This window comes from Perognathus longimembris, chromosome 23 (genome assembly GCF_023159225.1).
Source record: "Perognathus longimembris pacificus isolate PPM17 chromosome 23, ASM2315922v1, whole genome shotgun sequence".
NCBI lineage: Eukaryota > Metazoa > Chordata > Mammalia > Rodentia > Heteromyidae > Perognathus > Perognathus longimembris.
The window spans coordinates 30,176,575-30,197,364 of record NC_063183.1 but is presented as its reverse complement, the minus strand read 5'-3'; the positions used below and the strand labels follow the sequence as shown (position 1 = coordinate 30,197,364).

At 52.7% G+C, this 20,790-nt stretch overlaps 2 protein-coding genes across 2 annotated transcripts in view; one reads left to right on the top strand and one right to left on the bottom strand.

Annotated features, from left to right (window-relative positions):
- Positions 1-312: 312 nt before the first annotated feature.
- Positions 313-9,044, bottom strand: Duoxa1 (dual oxidase maturation factor 1). The gene is made up of 7 exons (XM_048332602.1): positions 9,006-9,044; positions 3,622-3,785; positions 3,309-3,366; positions 2,297-2,431; positions 1,897-2,110; positions 1,428-1,645; positions 313-674 (listed from the first exon to the last, which is right to left on the bottom strand). Exons 2-7 carry the CDS (start codon positions 3,766-3,768, stop codon positions 421-423), a joined length of 1,026 nt encoding a protein of 341 aa, XP_048188559.1. The 5' UTR covers positions 3,769-3,785; positions 9,006-9,044; the 3' UTR covers positions 313-420.
- A 2,964-nt stretch (positions 9,045-12,008) lies between these two features.
- Duox1 (dual oxidase 1) overlaps positions 12,009-20,790 on the top strand; it is a 28,863-nt gene continuing 20,081 nt past the window's right edge. Inside the window, exons 1-11 of the mRNA XM_048332629.1 lie at positions 12,009-12,089; positions 14,076-14,159; positions 14,365-14,529; positions 15,296-15,483; positions 15,635-15,836; positions 15,985-16,151; positions 16,555-16,615; positions 16,747-16,843; positions 18,691-18,781; positions 19,472-19,574; positions 19,713-19,885. Of these exons, the coding sequence (XP_048188586.1) occupies positions 12,032-12,089; positions 14,076-14,159; positions 14,365-14,529; positions 15,296-15,483; positions 15,635-15,836; positions 15,985-16,151; positions 16,555-16,615; positions 16,747-16,843; positions 18,691-18,781; positions 19,472-19,574; positions 19,713-19,885 (1,389 nt within the window). The 5' untranslated portion in view covers positions 12,009-12,031. The remainder of the gene's footprint in view (positions 12,090-14,075; positions 14,160-14,364; positions 14,530-15,295; positions 15,484-15,634; positions 15,837-15,984; positions 16,152-16,554; positions 16,616-16,746; positions 16,844-18,690; positions 18,782-19,471; positions 19,575-19,712; positions 19,886-20,790) is intronic.

Genomic DNA, 20,790 nt, shown 5'->3' with positions numbered 1-20,790 from the left:
ATGTTTGGTCTTCCTCCTTCCAGTGCAGACTAAGAGGTCACTTAGAAGAAAGAGGCGATCCAGAAAAAAATAAAATGAAATAAAGAGAGAAAGAAAACAAGAAGGAGCAGAAAAGGATCGCATTGGAACCGCTCTGCCTCCGCTCGCGTTCCTTGTGCGAGGAGGTTGCTGTTCACTGAATGACACCTTGAAGCACCAAAGCAGCTGTGCAAAAATCAGAGCCACTCTTGCTTGGCTTTCCCAGGGCAACCGGGCTTGTGGGCAGGCCCCACCTCTCTTGGGGACCTTCGGGCTTGTGTTTTGTCTGTTGGAGCTGTGGGTTTAATACAACCCCCAAACCACCCCATGGATTGTTCTGGTGAATCATGGGGGGGGGTTCCAAAGGGGACTGAGATCCAGGTGGCTGTCAGGGGAGGAGTGTTAGAGAGCACAATCGGAATCTTTCGGGTGCTCCTCCTTACAGCAGGCCTCGGAGGAAGTCTCTGACAAGGGAATGTCCTGGGGCTCGGGACTGTCAGTCATGGACCTGTAGCGGGGACTCAGGAGACTTCCTTCTTCCGGACTCCATTCCAACACAGGGTCCTCTGCGCTCTGGTTGAAGAAACCCTTCAGCCTCTGGGGCTGCATCTTATGAGCCACTGCCATGATCAGCCCCAGCAGCATACATAGCAGTCCTGAGGAAGAAGGCAGCAGGTGCTTTGCCTCAGCTCTAGTAATACCCTCCCGAGGAGATGTCATAGGAACATCAGGGACAACTTTAGGAGAGACTTGGGCCCAGATCCAGGGTAATGCGGGCTCAGAGAAGTGATTGGCTTCTAGTCATATGGTTGAAGACGGTCTAGGGTTCTGAGATTCCAGATTCTAAGCCCAGTGGTCATTTAATACTATCCAGTTGCAGGGGGAGAGACAGCAAAGGAGAAAGGAGGAGGGAGAAGGATGGGAAGGAAGAAGGAAAGAAGGAGAAGGAAAGGGAGGAGAAGAGAGAGTGTTTGCCTCTGAAAACAAGAAGAAGAGGAGAAAAGAGGTAAATAGGGGCCTGATGGGGCAGAAGAGGAGGAGAATAAAACTGCAGGACAAGGTGATTGAGGGATTTGTGATGCAGAACATTAAAATTCTAGTCATGGAGACCCAGAAAAGTGTAGAAAGCGAGAGGAGACATGAGCTGGAAGATTTAGGGAGGTAAAGAAAGGGGACAGGGGACCTAACAGAGACAGAGCTGGAAGACGCAGGGAAGCAAGCATACGAGCAAGAAGAGGCATTAGGAAGGGGAAACCGGGAGATGAGGGCTACCAGAGGGATGGGCTTTTAAGAGGGCAGAGGTTTCTTAGCCCCTAGAAGCCACCCTCAGCCCTCCCAACATAATGGTCCCTGGCCCTCCCTCCTCAGCCCTGGGCTTCCCAGTGCCTGTCATTAGGGGCAGGTGTCACCTGTGGCCAGTGTGATCCAGAAGGCAGGTCCATGGTGAATCTGCAGCACGGCAGTGCCCAGGCGGAGGGGGCAGGGTGGAGAGAGGGACGTGGTCATGGAGAAGAAGAGCAGGGCCAAGAGCTGGAAGACGCCCGTGGCCAGCAGCATGTGGCCCCCATAGAGCAGCACGGGCATGGAAAACATCACATTGGCCAGCAGCCAGCAGAGAAAGGATACCCTGGAGAGCCAGGACCCAGTGAGCATCGGCCTAGGCGCCTCCCTGCTGGTGAGACTAAAGGGACCCACGGGGAGACTCAAGGACTTAAGAAGGAGGGATTCCTACCAGTGGGCTTCCCCCCCAAGCACCCTGGCGAGCGCCGAACCAGCCCAGCCCATTCAGAATGTCCGCATGCATGAGGAGAGACGGGAGAAATGGGGTCCCTGAGTTCAGTCTGACAGCATGTCTCTCACCCCGCTTCCCAGGCTCACCACAGCATGGCGGAGGCGTAGTGTCCTGCCAGGCGGTACTGGTTGTGCAGGCCACACGGGCTTCGAGGGGTGAACTTCTCAGCCAGGTAGAGCACAGGATCTGGGAGCCCCTTCTCCAGTGCCTTTGCATACGCCTCGGCGTAGGTCCCCCCGAGGGGCCAGGTGAATTCCTCGTTGTAGTCGATGGTCTCATTGAGCTGCTGCACCGGAGTTCCTGGGGAACACAACGGTTGGACTCAGCTGGGCCCCCCAGGAAGAAGTTCCTCCTCACTGGGCAGAAATCCAGGGGTTCGTCTCTCAAAAGAGAGACGACAGCTTTGATTCTACCTTTCCCACCATCCCTCCAACGCACGCACGCACGCACGCACGCACACACGCGCACGTGCGTACCCTCCCTCACCTGTGAGTGTGATGTTGACTCCTCGAAGCCCGACCTGCAGCCCCACGCTGGCGCTGATCCGCTCAGGACTGAAGGCTTTGTAGGTCGTGTTGGCGCTGACCTGACCCACAGACCACTCAGAACTGAAATTCACGGCTAGGGGAGGGGGTGGAGGAGTTGGAGACTTGGGAACTCGAAGAGATGTAGGTTAGTCAGAAGGAGAGAGCTACAGGGCTCCATGTCCGTATACATCACAATTGCAGACCCATAAATGAACCCAGGAGTTGGCTCATAGGAAGTCAAACCATCATTGTTGAGGAAGAATACACGGGTTAAGAAAATCCAAGATCTGGGGCTGGGGATATGGCCCAGTGGTAGAGCGCTTGCCTTGTATACAGCAAGTCCTGGGTTCGATTCCTCAGCACCACATATATAGAAAATGGCCAGAAGTGGTGCTGTGGCTCAAGTGGCAGAGTGCTAGCCTTGAGCAAAAAGAAGCCAGGGACAGTGCTCAGGCCCTGAGTCCAAGGCCCAGGACTGGCAAAAAAAAAAATTGAAGATCTCCTAACACACATTCTGCATACCCTGCCCCCACCCAGGTGCAGGGGGAGGGGGGAGAGCATTAGCATAAATGCTAATGGACAAATGCTGATAGCTTCAACATAGACTGACTCCTCTCTCTCTCTCTCTCTCTCTCTCTCTCTCTCTCTCTCTCTCTCTCTCTCTCTCTGCCTAATCACCAAAATCAAGCAAGCAGCCAGCCCTTCCTCATTTTCTCCACTCCTGTCCCCATCCCCTGAGGCCTTCTGGCCACAGTCATTATGACCTAAATGCAAAAAAAACTAACGTTAGGAAGTTTGAGGAGCCGCAACCACAGAAGAGCTCCCTGCCACCCACCCTGGGCCAGGGAGGGAGTGAAGGGATGAGGCCTCCATCGGAGGCATGGAGCTGGATTACCAGCAGGGACGGAAAACCCCAGGAAAGACAGAGATGGCTGCCCAAGTCATGGCCGTCACCCGTGCTTGGCACTCACCCAGGATCACAGCACCAATGAATAAGCTGGTCACCACCCGCAGCAGCCAGAACAGCCTCTGAGTCACAGGGAGGGAGGGTTCCGTAAGCAGCAGCGCCCTTCCTCTCCTTCCCCCCCCCACATGTGGGGAGGAGCAGGGATTCCATGGGGTCACTGGAGCGAGAATTCTCCATTGGGTCTCTGAATGGGGGGGGGAGGGGGAGGGCTCTGCTAAGGGTGGTGATGATATTTTTCTAGTTGTAAACAGAGTCTGTATCCTGAGGCGGAGGTCTCTCTGGGGCGTGCATCTCCAGGGCTGGGGTTTGTTTCTTACCGTCTTGCCCCGAATGCCAGGCAGGATGATGATAAAGATGGCCAAGGCAGTCAGAAAGATGGTGATGATGACAGCCAAGGTGGTGTCCATTGGGAAGATTGGCTTGGGGCCAGTGTAGAAAGGGAATGTGTGTCCCAAAGCAGCCATTTTGGTGCGGGGGGATTCTGTAACAATAGACATTTATTAGAGTGCCTTCTATGTATGTACCAGGTGTGTGTGTGTGTGTGTGTGTGTGTGTGTGTGTGTGTGTGTGTGTGTGTGTTGGTACGGGGCTTAAACCAAGAGCTTCATGTTCTGATTTGGCTTTTTTTTTTTTTTTTTTTTGCTCAAAGCTATAATAGTCTACCACTTGAACCACATCTGGTTTTTTTTGCTGGTTGATCAGATACAAGAGTCTCTCAGGTTTGCCTGCCTGGTTGGTTTCAAACCATGGTCCCCAGAGATCTCAGCCTGTTGAGTAGCTAGGGTTACAGGTGTGAGCAGCCAGTTCTTGGCTTCTGGACATTATTTTGGGTGGTGGAGCTGCAGTGGAGAATAAACTAGACTGGTCCCGCCTCTCTGGAGCTTACCATTTGGGCCTTACCAGAGTCCACGGTTACAAGCAGATAGATGGCAGGACAGAAAAAAAGAGCTGTATTAACTGTTGAGTAAAGCCTTCGGGTGAAAGATGATGCCTGTTACCCAAAGATTAGCTTTCATCCTCTGCCCCCAAAGGAGCAAAAGGCCAAACAGCTCTGCTAAGTATATAGTCCAACTACGTAGAGGACTGGCTCCTCTATGTAGACCTGGCCCGCCCACATCAGTCTAACCAAGCTTTCTCAAGCATTCTGACTCCTGTTGTGGTAAACTCAGAAAGAGTGAACTCTAGTTCACCTGAATAAGCACTGAAGGAGCCTCCCCCCCCCCCCCGCCCCCGTCCCCGGCCACCAGACATAGAGCAGGGCCAGATTTCCTTCTGTGGGACACATCAGTCTCATTGGCCCTTCTCTACCACTCAAATTCCTAGCTCATGTTTCAGCTCATTAACTGGTTTTCTCTGCCAGATTTCTGAGCTTGGAGCTTATTCGTCCCTTTACAGACAAAATACTGGGGAAATGGAACTGGAACATACTAGGCACACTATTATTTCATACGCAAGAAGGAAGGAAGGCAGGGAGGAAGGGAGGGAGGGAGAGGGGGGAGGGAGGGAGAGGGGGGAGGGAGGGAGAGGGGGGAGGGAGGGAGGAAGGAAGGAAAGAAGGAAGGGAGTGAGGGAAGGAAGCAAGCAAGCAAGGAAGGAAGAACTATTACTTAGACCATGACAGCCATTACTGGCAAGACACACCTAATTCCAGAGATGGAAAATGTGGAAAAAAAGAAGCACCTTAGAACCAGTGGCCCAAGTTCTGTTCATTCTACAGTGTTGCCTTAGCAAATCTCTTGCTGAGGCACCATAATGTAGCAAATCATGCCTCTCATTTCTTGGCAGTACTTGAATTTGAACTCAAGGCCTTGAGCTTGTTAGGTAAACATCTACTCTACTACTTCATGGATGTTTTCACTTGGCTATCCCTCCCCCCCAGCAATGAAATTCACTGTCTTGTTTTTTATTCCAATTTTGTTGTCTCTTTTGCCCCATTGAAACCACTCATTAACTCAAATAAGGCAGAACCCAAACCATCTAACCTAAGTATTTCTTGAAATCGTCCATGCATTTCCTTCCGACTCTCTCAGCCCTAACTCATCCTCATCTTCTCTTGCTCAGAGCAGAATAATTTTTCTAAAAAGCAAATATGACCACTTCACTTCTTTGCTCTAGGTATAATCTAGTCTCACTGTCACACATAAAGTGTGCGCTTTTTTTTTGTTGTTGTTGTTGTCGTTTTGCCAGTCCTGGGGTTTGAACTTGGGCTTGAGCACTGTCCCTGGTTGCTTCTTCTTTCTTCTTTCTCTTCTTCTTCTTCTTCTTCTTCTTCTTCTTCTTCTTCTTCTTCTTCTTCTTCTTCTTCTTCTTCTTCTTCTTCTTCTTCTCCTTCTTCTCCTCCTTCTCCTTCTCCTTCTCCTTCTCCTTCTCCTTCTTCTTCTTCTTCTGTCCTGGGGCTTAAACTCAGAGCCTAAGCACTGTCCCTGGCTTCTTCTTGCTCAAGGCTAGCACTCTACCACTTGAGCCACAGTGCCGCTTCTGGCTTTTTCTATATATGTGGTGCTGAGGAATCGACCCCAGCGCTTCATGTGTTACGAGGTGAGCACTTTACCACTAGGCCATATTCCCCGCCCCACAAAGTGTGCTTTGTGATCTGGTATCCTCCCCCATTTCTCCATCTCTCCCCTTTGCCTAGTCTTAATCTACAGCCACTCTCCTCTGAATCACTTTTTCTCCATGCATCCGGGACATTCCAAGCCTTCCTGCCATTGTATGCTAGCCTTTCTTTTACCTGAAATCCTTTCCCCTTCTTCCAGTCCTTTGCCTCACTCTTCAAGTCTCAGCTTGTTTCATCTCCTCTGTGAAGTTTCCTCTGCGGGCCACAGGGCCAATGCAAATGTTCCCTACTCTTCCCATTCTAATTGCCTTTGGAGTGTATCTCCAGGATCACAATAATTACATGGTCCTCTAATTGTTTGCACATTGTCTCCTTATTAGATTCTAATCTTCTTGCAGGCAGGGACTTAATCTTCTCATCTTTGTCTCCCCTACTTGTAATGTATAATGATCAAGTTCTGGATCAACTGACTGAATACAAATGAGTTCTTCTGATTTCTCACACAAGGGGGAGCCAGGCTCCACCACTGGCTACACTACCTGCAGTACAATCATTGAGCATCCCCGACAGAAGGCAAGAAGGGATTTCACCAACCACCTCCGTGTTTAGTGATTTCAAAATGCTTTCAGAAGCCTCTTCCAATAATTGGAACCTCCAAAACTAGAGAAGACCTAAGCATGAACGTCTGTGTTTAAATGAAACATACATTTCAAGCCTAGCTGAAGATATGTAACTAAAGATTTGTTAACTAAATTATGTTGTAAAATATATGATAGTGACATTTATTTTAAGGCTTAATTTTTTTGTCTAAGAGGTTTTTTAAATTTTGTAATTCCTAGATTTAAGCCATTATATATTTTGTAAAAGGCTGCAGGAGGAAGGGTTATAAAATGTAGAATATCTTGGTTGGCAAGCTAGGAATATAAAGCAAAATTGTTGATAAGTAGACCCGTGTTACGTGCTGGCATTTCAAAAGAAAATAGCTGTAATACTAGCAAATAACAAATAATGTAATGTATTTTGCTTCAGATCATATATTAATATAATTCCTGCATTTATTTTAATGAGAGGTTATAAATTTTTTACAAGAATAGCTCATCTCTATTAACATGCTTCAAAGAAACACTAACAAAGGGCTTTCTGTCTTGAGTACAGAAGGACAATGTTGTTATTTCCAATTTTCCAAAATATTTATTAAAAGTGACTAACGCAAAAGAGGCCGATGGTGAGCCTAGACTGGTAGTGCGTGCCTATAATCCCAGCATTTGAGGGACTGAGACGGGAGGATTGCAAGGTCAGGAGCAGCTTGGGATACATAGTAAGAACCTATCTGCAAGACAACAACAGCAAAAAGCATTTGGCGAATAAAATTTGCCTTTCTTAATCTCTTCTGGTTCAAATTTATAACTTACTCTTCCTTAGTCTACACGGCCTAATTTAAAATTAACTTTCCTGGGCCTGATCTCAATTTAGTTTGCATTACTAAGCTAACACGAAGAAGTACGACTCAGTGAAAAATCTGCAGAAATCCTGCTCTCTTACGGGTTAGTCAGGTATGATGGCTCAAGCCTGTAATCCTAGCTACACTGTGGTCACGGTTCAAGGCCAGCCCTGAGCTGAGACTCCATCTCAACCAATGGCAGGGTGTGGTGCCATGCATGCATCTGTTATCCCCAGTGACATGGGACAGCATAGGTAGGACGATCATAGCCCTGGACAAGCTGGGGATAAAGTGTGTGGAAATGAACCAATGCCAAAAAAAAAAAGAGTGGAGGCATGGCTCAAGTGGTAGAGGTTCTAGTCAATCCTCTGTACTATCTTCCTCCCTGGTTGACAAGTGTAACAAGGAGTTGGTTCTAATATGATTCCCTCCCCCCCACCAAAAAAAAAAAAAACACCTCACATCAAGATTAACTTGAGCTGGGCACTGATGGATCACACCAATAATCCTAGCTACTCAGGAGGCTGAGATCTGAGGATCCTGGTTCAAAGCGAGCCTAGACAGGAAAGACTGTGTGATTTTTTTTTTTTGTTTGTTTGCCAGTCCTGGGGCTTGAATTCGGCCTGGGAACTGAGCTTCCTGAGTCCCTGAGCTTCTTTTGCTCAAGGCAGGCACTCTTACCACTTGAGCCACAGCGCCATTTCCAGCTTTTTCCGTTTATGTGGTACTGAGGAATTGAACACAGGGCTTCATGCATGCTAGGCAAGCCCTCTACCACTAAGCCACATTCCCAGCCTGTGAGACTCTTATCTCCAGTTAACCACTGGAAAACCAGAAGTGGCACTGTGGCTGAAAGTGCTAGCCTTGAGTAAAAAAGCTCAGGCCCCCAGGCCCCCACTTGTCCTCTAGTTCACCGCTGTGGCTGGTCTACATACACAATGTATACTGATCTGAATAAGCAAGCAGGCAGGAGATACAATCAAAGAAGATGTGGTCTTGGGGAAAACTCAGCCTGGCAAAGCTTTGGTCTCCACCACTCAAATCACAGACTTTGTTAGACCTCTGCACCTCTACTCATTCCCTAGAAAGTGGGAGAAGGTGACCCCCTTCACACTGTTAAAAGCTCTGCCTGGATAATAATGCATGGCTACTGGAATCTCAGGGTTTATTTCTCTGGCTTGGGTAGACTTCAAAATCTCTGACTCTGCCTGGCTGTGGGGAACTCCTGGCTTTGTCTTTCTTCTGGAGGAAGAGAGCGGTGCGCGTGTGTGTGTGTGTGTGTGTGTGTGTGTGTGTATGTGTGTGTGTGTTGCACTAAAGGAGGACTTAGGTAGAGAAACAGAACAAGATCTAAAAAGTGGGTTGGGACAGGACTCCCCAGTGAAGGAGGATGAGGTAAGCAGTCGGGGTGCGGTGATTATGCAAGAGAACCTATCCGGAGTCTTGTTAAAAGAGCACAAGGATTCAGTATCTGCAAAGCCTGTAACTTTCATAGCCTTAGGAAGTTCCCCTGGCCTTCATTTCCTACCCAACTTTCTCTTTGGGGAGCCCCTGAACCCCATCCTAATTTGGTCTGGCAAAAACTCAAGAAATGATGCCCTAAAAGTGAACTATGTCATTTGTAGGCAGGGAGGGAAGGAGAAAACAGGAGGGAAAGTGAAATAAAGGGTGACAAGGTCCACCACAAGAAATGTACTCATTACCTGACTCATGAAATGGTTAATCCTCCCGCACAGCACCTTAATAATAAAAATAAACTTGCATTAAAAAAAAGACATGTGCCCCTAGAGGCAGGTATGAGCGCGGGAACACTTCAAGGCCTTTGAGTCACATTCTGTCCCAACCTCCCCCCCCCCCCCCCAAATCTGGACCACTGTTCCCTACCTTCTCTTCCAAGCAGCGCGCGCGTGGCAGCCGGGGCTGCCTTCCTCTCGGGGTGCAGCCTCACATGCGCGCTTCCGAGGCTGGGGGTGTGGGGTGGGGTGTCAGGAGGGAACCCGGCCCAGATGTCCTGTCACCCAAAGCGCGCGCGCGTTCCTCCCGGTTTTTGTTTCTTTTTTGGGGGGTGAGGGGGGGGGAAGGAGAGGCGGGGATGTGACTCCCTTCCAACCTCTACTCCACTCTGAATTCAGGGCCAGGTTATGACTGGACAAACCGGGTCTGGGGTGCGGCCCCCGCCCTGCCACTCCAAGCCATTCCCAACCTGCTCAGACCGCGCCCCAGGGAGGGAGGGTGTGGGGGGGTGGGTGTCCTAGGACGGGCTACGCTGCGTCTGCCCCCCCAACAGCCACCACTACCCCCACTACCCCCTCCAATCCTCTCCGCCCCTCTCCCCCACCCCACTCCCCATTCATGCGTAAAGCGCAGCCGGCGGTGGGCGTGGAGACGCCCCGCTCCATCCCCCCCCCCCGAAATCCCACTAGGAACCCCCATAAGTCTAGCTTTGACATCAGGGCTGATCCCCCCTTTGGGTTTAGAGACCTGCGCGGGATGGAGATGATTTGGGGGACAGGCTCTCCCACCTCCGCCTTCCCGCCTCCCCACCGCACCCCGTGTTGTGTCTCCCACCTTCTCTTCCACTCCACCCCACCAAGCCCCCCCCCCCCGTTCCGGGCCCCCTAGCTGAGCCCTGGGCACCCGGAGCCCCGCGAGCCAGCCGGACCCGCGGTCTCTCTCACCTCGCGTGCGCCCCGGTGGCTGCCGAGCGCCCCGGCGGGTCCCCGCGCGCCCGCCCCTCCGCGCCCGCCCCGCCCCGGCCCGCCCCGCCGCCCCGCCCCGCCGCCCCGCCGGGACGCGCCGGGCCCTCTTCACCCCCAGCCCCGCCCGCCCCGGGCTCACAGTGCTGGCGGCCGCCGACCCGAGCGAGCGAGCGAGCGAGCGAACCCCAGGCCCGAGCCAAGCGCGGTCCCAGGCTGGGTGTGGGGGGGGACTACGCGGCCAAGGTCAGACCCTGGGGGGGGGAGGGCTTCTCCTGGTGGGTGTGAGTGATGGGGGGGGGGGGTGCTGGGCCGAGGTGGGGGGGGGAGGAGGGAGCTGAGCTTTTTTTTTTTTTTTTTTTGAAAGAAAGAGAATTCTTCTCATCCACCTACCCCACACACCTGCTCTCTTCTCCTGCGGCTGGAAGAGGGACCCTGTTCCAGGCTGTCCTTGACCTCATCAAGGTTTGGGGAGGGTGGGGGGGGGTTGTCTTCCGGATCTGGGAATGGTGGATGACCTCGTATAGTTGGGCCGAGGATCTCCTGACACCAGCAGATCTTTCCCAGGCAAGAAATTTGGGCTCTTTTAGGGTCCAAACGGTACCCCTTTGGCCCTCCTTTGCAATCAGGTTAGAGACTCCACGGTCTCCACTCATCTTCCCCCCTATCTATCTGGGGAGCCACCGGGGCCACCTTTCTGTAACTTCAGGCTGGAAACAGTGGCCTTGTGGGGCAGAACCAAGCAGGCCTGTGCTTGCTCCCAGGTACCCGCTGCTTGCTGGGGTTTTACTGCCCTGTGCCCGGCCTGCTGCCTTGTTTCAAGGTTGTGTGGAAGTGGTTGCACCCACAAAGACTGGTTATGAAGCATGGCCTGAAAGCCCACCCATGACAGCGTGCCCTCGGGGGGGGGGGGGGGAGTGGCACACTTGTGTTTGGGGCCCAGGATCCTGAAGAACATGTTGGGGGGGGGGGAGAGGGAGAGGGAGGACAGCAGTGGATGAGGGAGGACCACATGAGCATTTCCAGCTTTCCAGGTTCAACTCTGCGGAGCTCAGCTGTCTTCACGCGTTGTCCATAGCGGCATCCGGAGGACTCTGTAGGATGGAACGAGTGTTAATAACTGAGTTTGAGGTTGTGGCAAGGCCTAGCATTTGTTGGTGGGTTGGTGGGTTTTCCATTTGTTCCGTAGAGTGTTAAGGAATGAGGATGAGGTCACTTCCGGGATCTCTGAGGCTTGGCTAGAGCCCCACCACTTCCTACCCCATCCCCAGTTTGCCCTTAGGGGGACTTCACTGGCTTTAGGTCTGCCTTGTGCCACTCCAGAGTGCCAGCCTGGGCCCTCTTCTGCTTCTGTTTCCTTACTGTCTCTGTAAGGTGTGTTGGCCTACGGGTGGGAAGCCTGTACTAAGTCATGAGTAGCAAGCACGGCACCCCTCTTGCGTCTACCCAGAGGAGCCAAGCTCCGGCCTACCTGCTCTCTCCACATCACACCAGCATCACGCCTGGCTCTAAATTCAACCTCATGCTCACATCTGATTCTGGTGACCATGCTGGGAAGCAAACAGGCGTATTTACTACCGTGGCTGGAAGGGGGAAACTAAAGATCCAACCAGATAGGGGAAGGAGAGCAACGCAGACCTCAGCCCAGCCTCCTGGCCCTCTGACAAAGACGAGACACTCTGTGGGCAGCTGGGCCACAGCATGGCTTTCTAACTGATCAGAAGCTAAGATCTATGGAGGCCACGGTTTGGGTTATGTTACATTGTCCTTCATCTCCAGTGCCTATGTCAGCTTCTGTGTGTAGTAGGCCCATCGAGCGTTTGTTGAATGAATAAAAGCATCTCAGGAAAGAGTGGAGCTCTTGCTTTGTGTTACTCAATCTAGCCTGGGCCCAAACTCCCTGGCTTTGCTTCTTAATATCTGCTGAGGTGGATGTTTCTCAATGGCTGGGGCTCATTCTCTTTGTTTTCTCCTTTTCTAGGATCTCCGCTTTGGAGTCGTCTAACATCGGAGCTCCTATTATCATTCTCCTCATGAGCTTCCCCCTGGCTCTGGCATGGACCTTACTGCTTGGCCCCTGGGCCCCCCTGGGTGAGTACACATTGAGGAGGTACACAGCTAGGAGCAGAGGGACCAGAATCTTCTTGGTTCCTCCAGGGACAGCAGCTGTGTCATATTCGTCTCTGTATCTTTAGTCCCTAGCTGACGCAATCTCTCGCACATGGTAGATACTCATTTCTGGTTGTGGAATAAATAAGTGGATATTGGAATGATAATTATTTTGCATTTAGTATTGCATCCATTCTAGTTTGGGGAGGCCCTTTCTTTTTTCCCCCCCTAAAACAAGTGCTTCTGACTTGATACAAGAAAAGATTGATTAGAGACTCAAGATGGTAATGGACTTTGGGGTCAGATTGGACCCAAAGCTGAAGAAGAGTAACCAATTAAAAAAAAATAATGTGATAGGAACCCAAAACACTATTATCCACAAGAGTTTCAGCTTTGGACAGTCTGTTTTTCTTTCTTTTTTCCTTTTTTTCTTTTCTATTTTCCCTCCCTCCCTCCCTCCCCTCCCTCCCTCCCTTCCTTCTTTCCTTCCAGTACTGAGGTTGAACTCAGGGTCCAGGCTTTTCTCCCTCAAAATCTGAGGCTGCTTCCTTAGGAGGGAAGTGGGTTTAAGATGCTCAAGTTAGGCTACAAAGAGCAAATCTCTGATCATTAGGGATGGGAGATGGGTTTTTTTTTTTTTGCTTGTTTTTTTTTTTGCCAGTCCTGGGGCTTGAACTCAGGGCCTGAGCACTGTCCCTGGCTTCTTTTTCACTCAAGGCTAGCACTCTGCCACTTGAGCCACAGCGCCACTTCCGGCTTTTTCTATATATGTGGTGCTGAGGAATTGAACCCAGGGCTTCGTGTATACGAGGCAAGCACTCTACCACTAGGCCATATTCCCAGCCCCAGGGATGGGAGATGTAAAACAAGAGAAAAAGAAACCTCAAGGATGATGGGTTCTGGCTTGAAGATGGCAGCTCAGCCTCTCCGGTTCTCCCTTGTCAGAACTGCTCACATTTGAGTTCCTTCCCAGCCTCCATTTTCCTTGGCTTTGGCGTTTCCTTTTCTCCTCAGCTCCTCCCCCAAATCCTTATTGATCTACTCTGTCCTGTATTCTCCCTCTAAAGCCCCTTCCATGTTCTGCTCCCAGTTAATCTTCTTTTCAAGATCCCATGTAGATGGCTGTCCAAGTTCCTTAGCCAGGTTCTTTGCTCAAACATCACTGCCTCAGTCATTTTCCCTCCCTCGCCCCTAGCTTGTCATCTAATCTACTGACAAGAATGACCTCCATTCCACACCTGATTCTGGACCCTTCTTCCTGCCCCCCCCCAACCCTTCCTCAATTCTTCTCTCCTGGACCCTACTTTTGTGGAATACGGTCGTATCAAGAGCAGGAATTATATAGGGGACAAGATGTTCCAAAGGGGGAAGGAGCAGAGTCATTCACATGGCCAGTACAGTCCATGTTTCCCACCCAAGAAACTGGGAAAAAGACCAGAGTAGCGGCACCACACCTCTGCCCTGGGCTTTGCTCAACCACAGAGGGCCAGGCCCCTCTTCACATCGCCCTTGCCCAGGGATGGGTCACAGAATGACTTGTCCTTCCTAAGTATGGGGTGTGGTTAGCCCTTCCTCTGTGTGATGTCTGAGAAGGAGGAAAGCCTTCTGTCCTGCTGGGTCCCCCATGGATAGGACAGGTGTGGGGAGCAGAGGTTCCTGCATCTTCTCCATCCATCACTACTCTTTTTTCCTTGAGGCCATTTGTCACCAAGCATTGTATCCTGCTAGAAGTATCCTTTCGCAGTAATTGTATGTTAAAAGTGATGTTGTCCCACTGAGTGGCTTAGAGTGGGCTTGAGTTGGGACGATAATTTTGTTCCTCCCTCTGTACCGTGTATCTCCCACTCCCCTACCCCCATCAGAACTGGGGAGTCCCGCCGCCGCTGCTACTCCAAGTGCCAGACTCACAGACCTGCTCCCTGTCGCCCGCTGGGCCTCCAGCTGCCCCTTCTCCCTGTTTTCACGCAGGAGCTCAGAACCCCATTTCATGGGAGGTGCAGCGATTTGATGGGTGGTACAACAACCTCATGGAACACCGATGGGGCAGCAAAGGTAAGTGAGAGGCAAGAGTGGACAGAGTCCTGGGGCCAAGGTGGCACTTACTGGTGGCCACAAAGGCTGGCCGATGTCTACCAAGGCCATCCAAGTCTAAGTAAAACCATTTTCAGATCCCAGGTATGGAAAGAAGCTTGGGAGAGAAGAGGCCAAGAATGCTCCCTGACAAATCATCCTTGTCCTTAACCTTTCCGACTCCTAGGCTCGAGGCTTCAGCGCCTGGTCCCAGCCAACTACGCAGATGGTGTATACCAGCCTTTGGGAGAACCCTACCTGCCCAATCCCCGAGACCTTAGCAACACTGCCATGAGGGGCCCTGCGGGGCAGGCTTCTCTGCGGAACCGGACGGTGCTGGGAGTCTTCTTTGGTAAGGATCCCAGCTCCCCGGGTGCAAGAGGCCAATGGTCCTGTCTATGTATGAACAGGGACCGGGGGATGAGAGAAGCAGAGGTGAGAGACGGAGGAGGACCCGTGCTGAAGTCTGGTTGAGAGAGGCATACGTGTGTTCCACGTAGAAAGAGGAGAGGCGGGGGAAGGGGAAAGGGGCATCTCCCTATTGGGCTGTTGGGGGGGGGGCGAGGCAGGATGGGAAAAGAATCTGGTGGGTGGGTGTTTGTCCTCATGCCCTGGTCTCCCAGTTGCTTGTGGGACAGGCTCAGGGGAAGGGCTGAGGGGAGGTCTCCAGGAGAGCGCTAGGGGGGCCTAACCTCAGGGTTGGTGGCAAGTCCAGCAACAATGCCTGGCGTCTCCTGGCCATCCATGCGTACTCCTGAGTCTGACTCTGGCTCTGGCTGGCAGCGGGGCGAGCCAGGCAGGCTGCGGGCTGCGTGTTGGCACGGGTCCTGACAGCCCGTTTGCCTAGGCACACTCACCGAGCACCTCCCAGTTGTTACCAAGGAGAATGCCAAACTGACAATGACAACATGTGAGATCAGGTGTTGGGCACGGGCAGGCCAGGAGAGGAGAATGGGGAGGGAATGCAAGAGGTCAAGGCTTGGACTTGCCCGTGATGTTAGGAAGATGACTCTGGACGCTTCACCCGGGAGGGGTGGGGGGCTGGGGGGTGCTAGGGGCCTGGAGCAGGGCCCAGCCGGCCTTGCACTGGCCCAGCGCCCCCTCCCGCCCGCGGGCAGGCTACCACGTGCTGTCGGACCTGGTGAGCGTGGACACCCCCGGCTGCCCCGCCGAGTTCCTCAACATCCGCATCCCGCCCGGAGACCCCGTGTTTGACCCCCAGGGGCGCGGGGACGTGGTGCTGCCCTTCCAGAGGAGCCGCTGGGACCCCGAGACCGGACAGAGCCCCAGCCGCCCCCGGGACCTGGTGAGGCCGCCACACCGGCCCGTGGGGATGGCCTGGGGCTTGGGGTCCCTCCCTGCCCCCCTGCCCCCCTGCCCAGCCTCGGTCTTCCCTTGCCCAAGCCGTGGCCCCACTTCCCACCCCCCCTCACCCCCACCCCCACCCCCACCCCCAGACGAACCAGGTGAGCGGCTGGCTGGACGGCAGCGCCATCTACGGCTCCTCGCACTCGTGGAGCGACGCCCTGAGGAGCTTCTCGGGGGGCCAGCTGGCCTCGGGGCCCGACCCCAACTTCCCGCGGGACTCGCAGGCCGCCCTGCTCATGTGGACGGCGCCCGACCCCGCCACGGGCCAGGGCGGGCCCCGCGGGCTGTACGGTGAGCGCCCGGGGCCCGGCGGGCGGGCGGGGGGGCGCAGAGGGCCGGGGGCGCCGCGGGGTGGGGGGGGGACGGGGGTGGGGCGACCCCCCAGCTCAGCCCGGCTCAGCCCCCGTCCCCCCCACCCCCCCCACTCGCTCGCTTGCAGCCTTCGGGGCCCCGCGAGGCAACCGGGAGCCGTTCCTGCAGGCGCTGGGGCTGCTGTGGTTCCGCTACCACAACGCGTGGGCGCGGCGGCTGGCGCGGGAGCGGCCGCGCTGGGGGGACGAGGAGCTGTTCCAGCACGCGCGCAAGAGGGTGGTCGCCACCTACCAGGTGCCCCGCCCCGCTCGGGAGCCCCGCCCCTCCCTGGAGCCACGCCCACTCAGGGAGCCACGCCCCCACGCCACGCCAGAGAGCCCCGCCCCCAGGAGCCCCGCCCCTCCATGCCCCGCCTGGGAGCCACGCCCCTCCCCGCCCCTCCCGGGGAGTCACGCCCTGGAGCCCAGCCCCGCCCGGGGTGCCCCATGGCTAGGCAAAGCCCCTCCCTCCCCCTCCCGGCCCCCATGACAAGTGGGGGGGGGGATGCCGCTTGGGATTCCTGGCTGCTCACCCCTCAAGTCTCCTCCTGGGGTGGGGGGGGGCTCCGATGGATCCCGTTGAAGGCTGTCTGTCCCATGGCTGCCCCGTCCCCTCGGGTCCAGCCCGACACGCGTGTCCCCACCCCCTGTCCCCTCAGAACATTGCTCTGTATGAGTGGCTGCCCAGCTTCCTGCAGAAGGCGCCCCCGCCCTATGCAGGTGAGGGGGAGGGGGAGAAGGGGGAGGTTGTTTGCCCTGGAGACTTTGGGGGGGAGCTTGGAGAGTGTGGATGTAGTATGGAGTGGTTTAAAGACGAAGGTGTAATATCGTTTCTCCCCTTCTCACCTCAGGATACCGTCCATTTCTGGACCCCAGCCTCTCCCCGGAGTTCGTGGCTGCATCCGAGCAGTTCCTTTCCACCATGGTGCCCCCTGCCGTGTACATGAGGTGAGGGAGGGGCTCCCCCTTTTCTGTGTCGTGTTGATGATGATGATGATGATGATGATAAAATAATAATAACAATAATAATCGGTCCTCAGGAACCCTCAGAGCACCGTTATCCGTTGCAATCGTGCCTATTCCTTCGAGGAAAATTAAGTTTTACAGTAGCTCTAGCTTGGTGATTACATTTTGTGGGGAAGGGCCCTTGCTGGGCAGGTGCTTTTCCACGCACGACCTACCTACCTTCAGCCCTGGTGGGGAGCTTTGATGCCCTTTCTCCTGCAGCTGCCGTCAATATTACACACACACACACACACACACACACACACACGTTAAAGACTGCCACCCAGAGGGTGCAAGGAAGCCCACCCATCTGAGCCTCGGGTCTCAGCACTATGCTTGGGGGATTTTGAACTAGAAGCACCAAGTGAGGGACTTGGAGGCTTTTGGAAGAAGTTTCAAAAATATGTACAATGAGAGAGTGAGGGAAGAGGTGACATTATTCGAAGAAATGTACTCATTACCTGACTTAGGTAACTGCAACCCCTCTGCATATCACCTTTATAATAACAAAAGTAGCAATTAAAAAGTGCACAAATGGAGGAAAACCATTGTCTTCAAAAGAATGCAAAGGGAACTTGGAAATAGAAATATACAAGCTTAAGTGAATGTTTTTGAAAAAAAGAGCATGTCAATTTGCTGCACTTTTGTTCTTTTCTTTCTTTCTTTCTTTTCTTTTTTACAATTCCAGTATATAGGTTAAACTTTCAGCACAATGTCTAGGTATATCTGATGATAGAATCTCATTATAAAGTCCAGGTTGGCCTTGAACTCACAATTCCTCTTCCTAAGTCTCCCAAATCCGTGGGATTACAGGTATGCCACAAGCCAGCCAAATGAACAAAATTTAAATCCCTTAAAAATGTTTACACACACACAGGCTGGGAATGTGGCTTAGCGGTAGAGTGCTTGCCTAGCATGCATGAAGCCCTGAGTTCCATTCCTCAGTACCACATAAGCAGAAAAAGCCAGAAGTGGCGCTGTGGCTCAAGAGGTTGAGTGTTAGCCTTGAGGAAAAAGAAGCCAGGGACAGTGCTCAGGCCCTGAGTCCAAGCTCCAGGACTGGCAAAAAAAAAAAATGTTTAGACACATACTACATATAATATGTATTATAATCCAAGCACCAGTGGCTCACACCTGTAATCCTAGGTACTCAAGAGGCTGAGATCTGAGGATCACACAAAGCCAGCTGGGGCAGGAAAGTCAATGAGACTCTTATCTCCAATTAACCATATTGGCAAGTTCCTTTCTATACACTCATCTGACCTCAGATTAAAAATAATTTGAAACTGCATCGGTACAGACTTGTTAAGGGTCATTATCCCTCATACAGCCTAACAACCACTTACACTTTAAATCATTTCTAGATTAAGTACTAGATTAAGAATCTAGAAATGATTTAAAGTGTACACACAGATATGTGTATAAAGTATGTGCAAATATCATGACATTTTACGTAAAGGACTGGAACATAATGGATTGGATATTTTCAGGGGTCTGAGAATCTATCCCCAGTAGATACAAAGGGACCAGTGCCTACACATGTGTGCATATGTGTGTCTATACGGGGACCTCCTGCCTGGAAGGAGAGACCGGCAGAATGCTCTATGGCTGTATTTTAAGGTGTTTTAACCAAAAAACAACAGATTGCCTAGGCCAGGTAGCATAACTGCATACCATCTAGGGGAGACCATAACCTGGGGCCCCTGGCCACAGTCTTAGAGGCCATAGCTGATGCCTGACATTAGAACCTTGAGGCCTCGGTCACCGCATGCCTCCTCCTTGAATTTCAGGAATGCCAGCTGTCACTTCCAGAGCATTGTCAACCGGAACACTAGTTTCTCCAGAGCGCTTCGGGTCTGCAACAGCTACTGGAGTCGAGAGGTCAGTGTTAGGGACACGTGTGTGTGTGTGTGTGTGTGTGTGTGTGTGTGTGTTTGAGGTGGAGAGGAGAGAGGGAACATTCTGTCCATCCAAAACAAGCCAGTGTGAAGAGCATTGGCCATTGATTTAAAGCAAAACCAAGCATTTTGTGTGCGGGCTTACAAAGGGGGACACAGTTGAGAGGCAAGGAGGAAAGCGATTGGCGATCAGGGAGCTGAGGTAAAAGAGGTCCTCCTGATCTGTTTCATGTTGTGTGTTGTTCGTGTTATTTTGGTGCTGGGATCGAACCAAGCCTGCGGTCATTCTTGGCAATGGCTCTATCACTGAGCCACACCCTTGCTAAGGTGAGGACAATGTGGTCAGAGAAGTCCTAACATTTGCCCAAGATTACAGAGCTGGTGAATCCCAGCACAAGGACGAAGAAGACCTAGATAGCGTAATGCCTTTGCCAACCACACTGCCAAAGCCTTCTGTGATAAACATGCATTTTTAAGGTTCTTGGTGCTCTCAGAAGCCTGGGCTTCGCGCGAGAACATCACTCAACGTGCGTGGGGAATTTACTTGCAGGGATCAAGCAACAGCACTGGGCTGCCTCAAGGATATATGGAGGCTATATGTGGTGGAGAAAGGCTGCCTGCCCAACTCGGGCCTCAATAACCACATCCTTCTCCTTCCTCCTACCCACCAAAGCACCCAAACCTACAACGGGCGGAGGATGTAGATTCACTGCTGCTGGGCATGGCTTCCCAGATCGCGGAGAGAGAGGACCATGTGGTGGTGGAAGACGTGCGAGGTGAGGGAGCTCCTGATGCACCCACTGTGGCTGCCTCCTTACGTCTCAGGGGCCCCTGGAGTTGGTTAGCGCACCTTGAACTCGAGACTACATCCGTGTCCCTCGGCTCCCTCGGACCCCTCTGATCTTTGATTCCAGATTTCTGGCCTGGGCCACTGAAGTTTTCCAGAACAGACCACGTTGCCAGCTGTCTGCAGCGAGGCCGGGATCTGGGCCTACCCTCTTACACCAAGGCCAGGGCAGCCCTGGGCCTGCCGCCCATTACTCAATGGCAGGACATCAACTCTGCACTTGCGCAGAGCAACGGCACTGTAAGGAGGGGCCGGGGTGGGAGGGACTAAGCGCACACCCATTCCCAGACGTGGAATAGAGGCGTTGAGACACAGGGACCAAAGACTAGCACCTGGGGGGAAGAGCGGGGCTCACTCCAGGTCATTGCTCCCAATCTCACACACTGGGGATCACCAGACCAATCAGATGTGACTTTTGTCTCTAAAGGCTGAGCTCCAGCAAACAGGTACTTAGTAGTTGTTATCTCCTTCGTTCTTCCCAACAATCCCTGAGTGACGATAACAGGTCTTTGACTTAGGAACAAGCTATGCTTTTATATACTGATATTCCAGCTACTCTTCAGAAGTCAGCTGGTGGACTCTGACCTTATCACCTGACCAAGTGGTACTAGGACGTTGGCCGCTATCCAACAGACCAGCGTCAGCTGCCTTACCAACTTGGTGCAGCGTTTCTACAATCGCATGCCTTGTTTATTACATTCTGCTTTTACTATACGATACAGTTGTTGGAAAGCGGAAAATTGAAAGGCCCATAAAGAAGTGATGCCTGGGGAATGGGGCTCACACAATTTATATAAAAAGTCCCTATAAAGATAGGAACCGCAGGGGCTGGGGATATAGCCTAGTGGCAAGAGTGCCTGCCTCGGATACACGAGGCCCTAGGTTCGATTCCCCAGCACCACATATACAGAAAACGGCCAGAAGTGACGCTGTGGCTCAAGTGGCAGAGTGCTAGCCTTGAGCGGGAAGAAGCCAGGGACAGTGCTCAGGCCCTGAGTCCAAGGCCCAGGACTGGCCAAAAAAAAAAAAAAGATAGGAACCGCAGGCATCTCAATGGGAGAAAATACTTCACTTCAACAGGGCTTTGTTGGAACTAAGTACTTATACTGTGGAGACTAGAGCTAAAGATCAGGTCCAAAATACTG

Excerpts from the sequence above, each read along its gene's own strand:
- Duoxa1 (XM_048332602.1), bottom strand. The coding sequence starts at position 3,768 with ATGGCTGCTTTGGGACACACATTCCCTTTCTACACTGGCCCCAAGCCA. Across the intron at positions 2,432-3,308 it reads CATTGGTGCTGTGATCCTGG|CCGTGAATTTCAGTTCTGAG; the intron begins GTGAGTGCCAAG and ends CCCCTCCCCTAG. Across the intron at positions 2,111-2,296 it reads AGTCAACATCACACTCACAG|GAACTCCGGTGCAGCAGCTC; the intron begins GTGAGGGAGGGT and ends TGTGTTCCCCAG.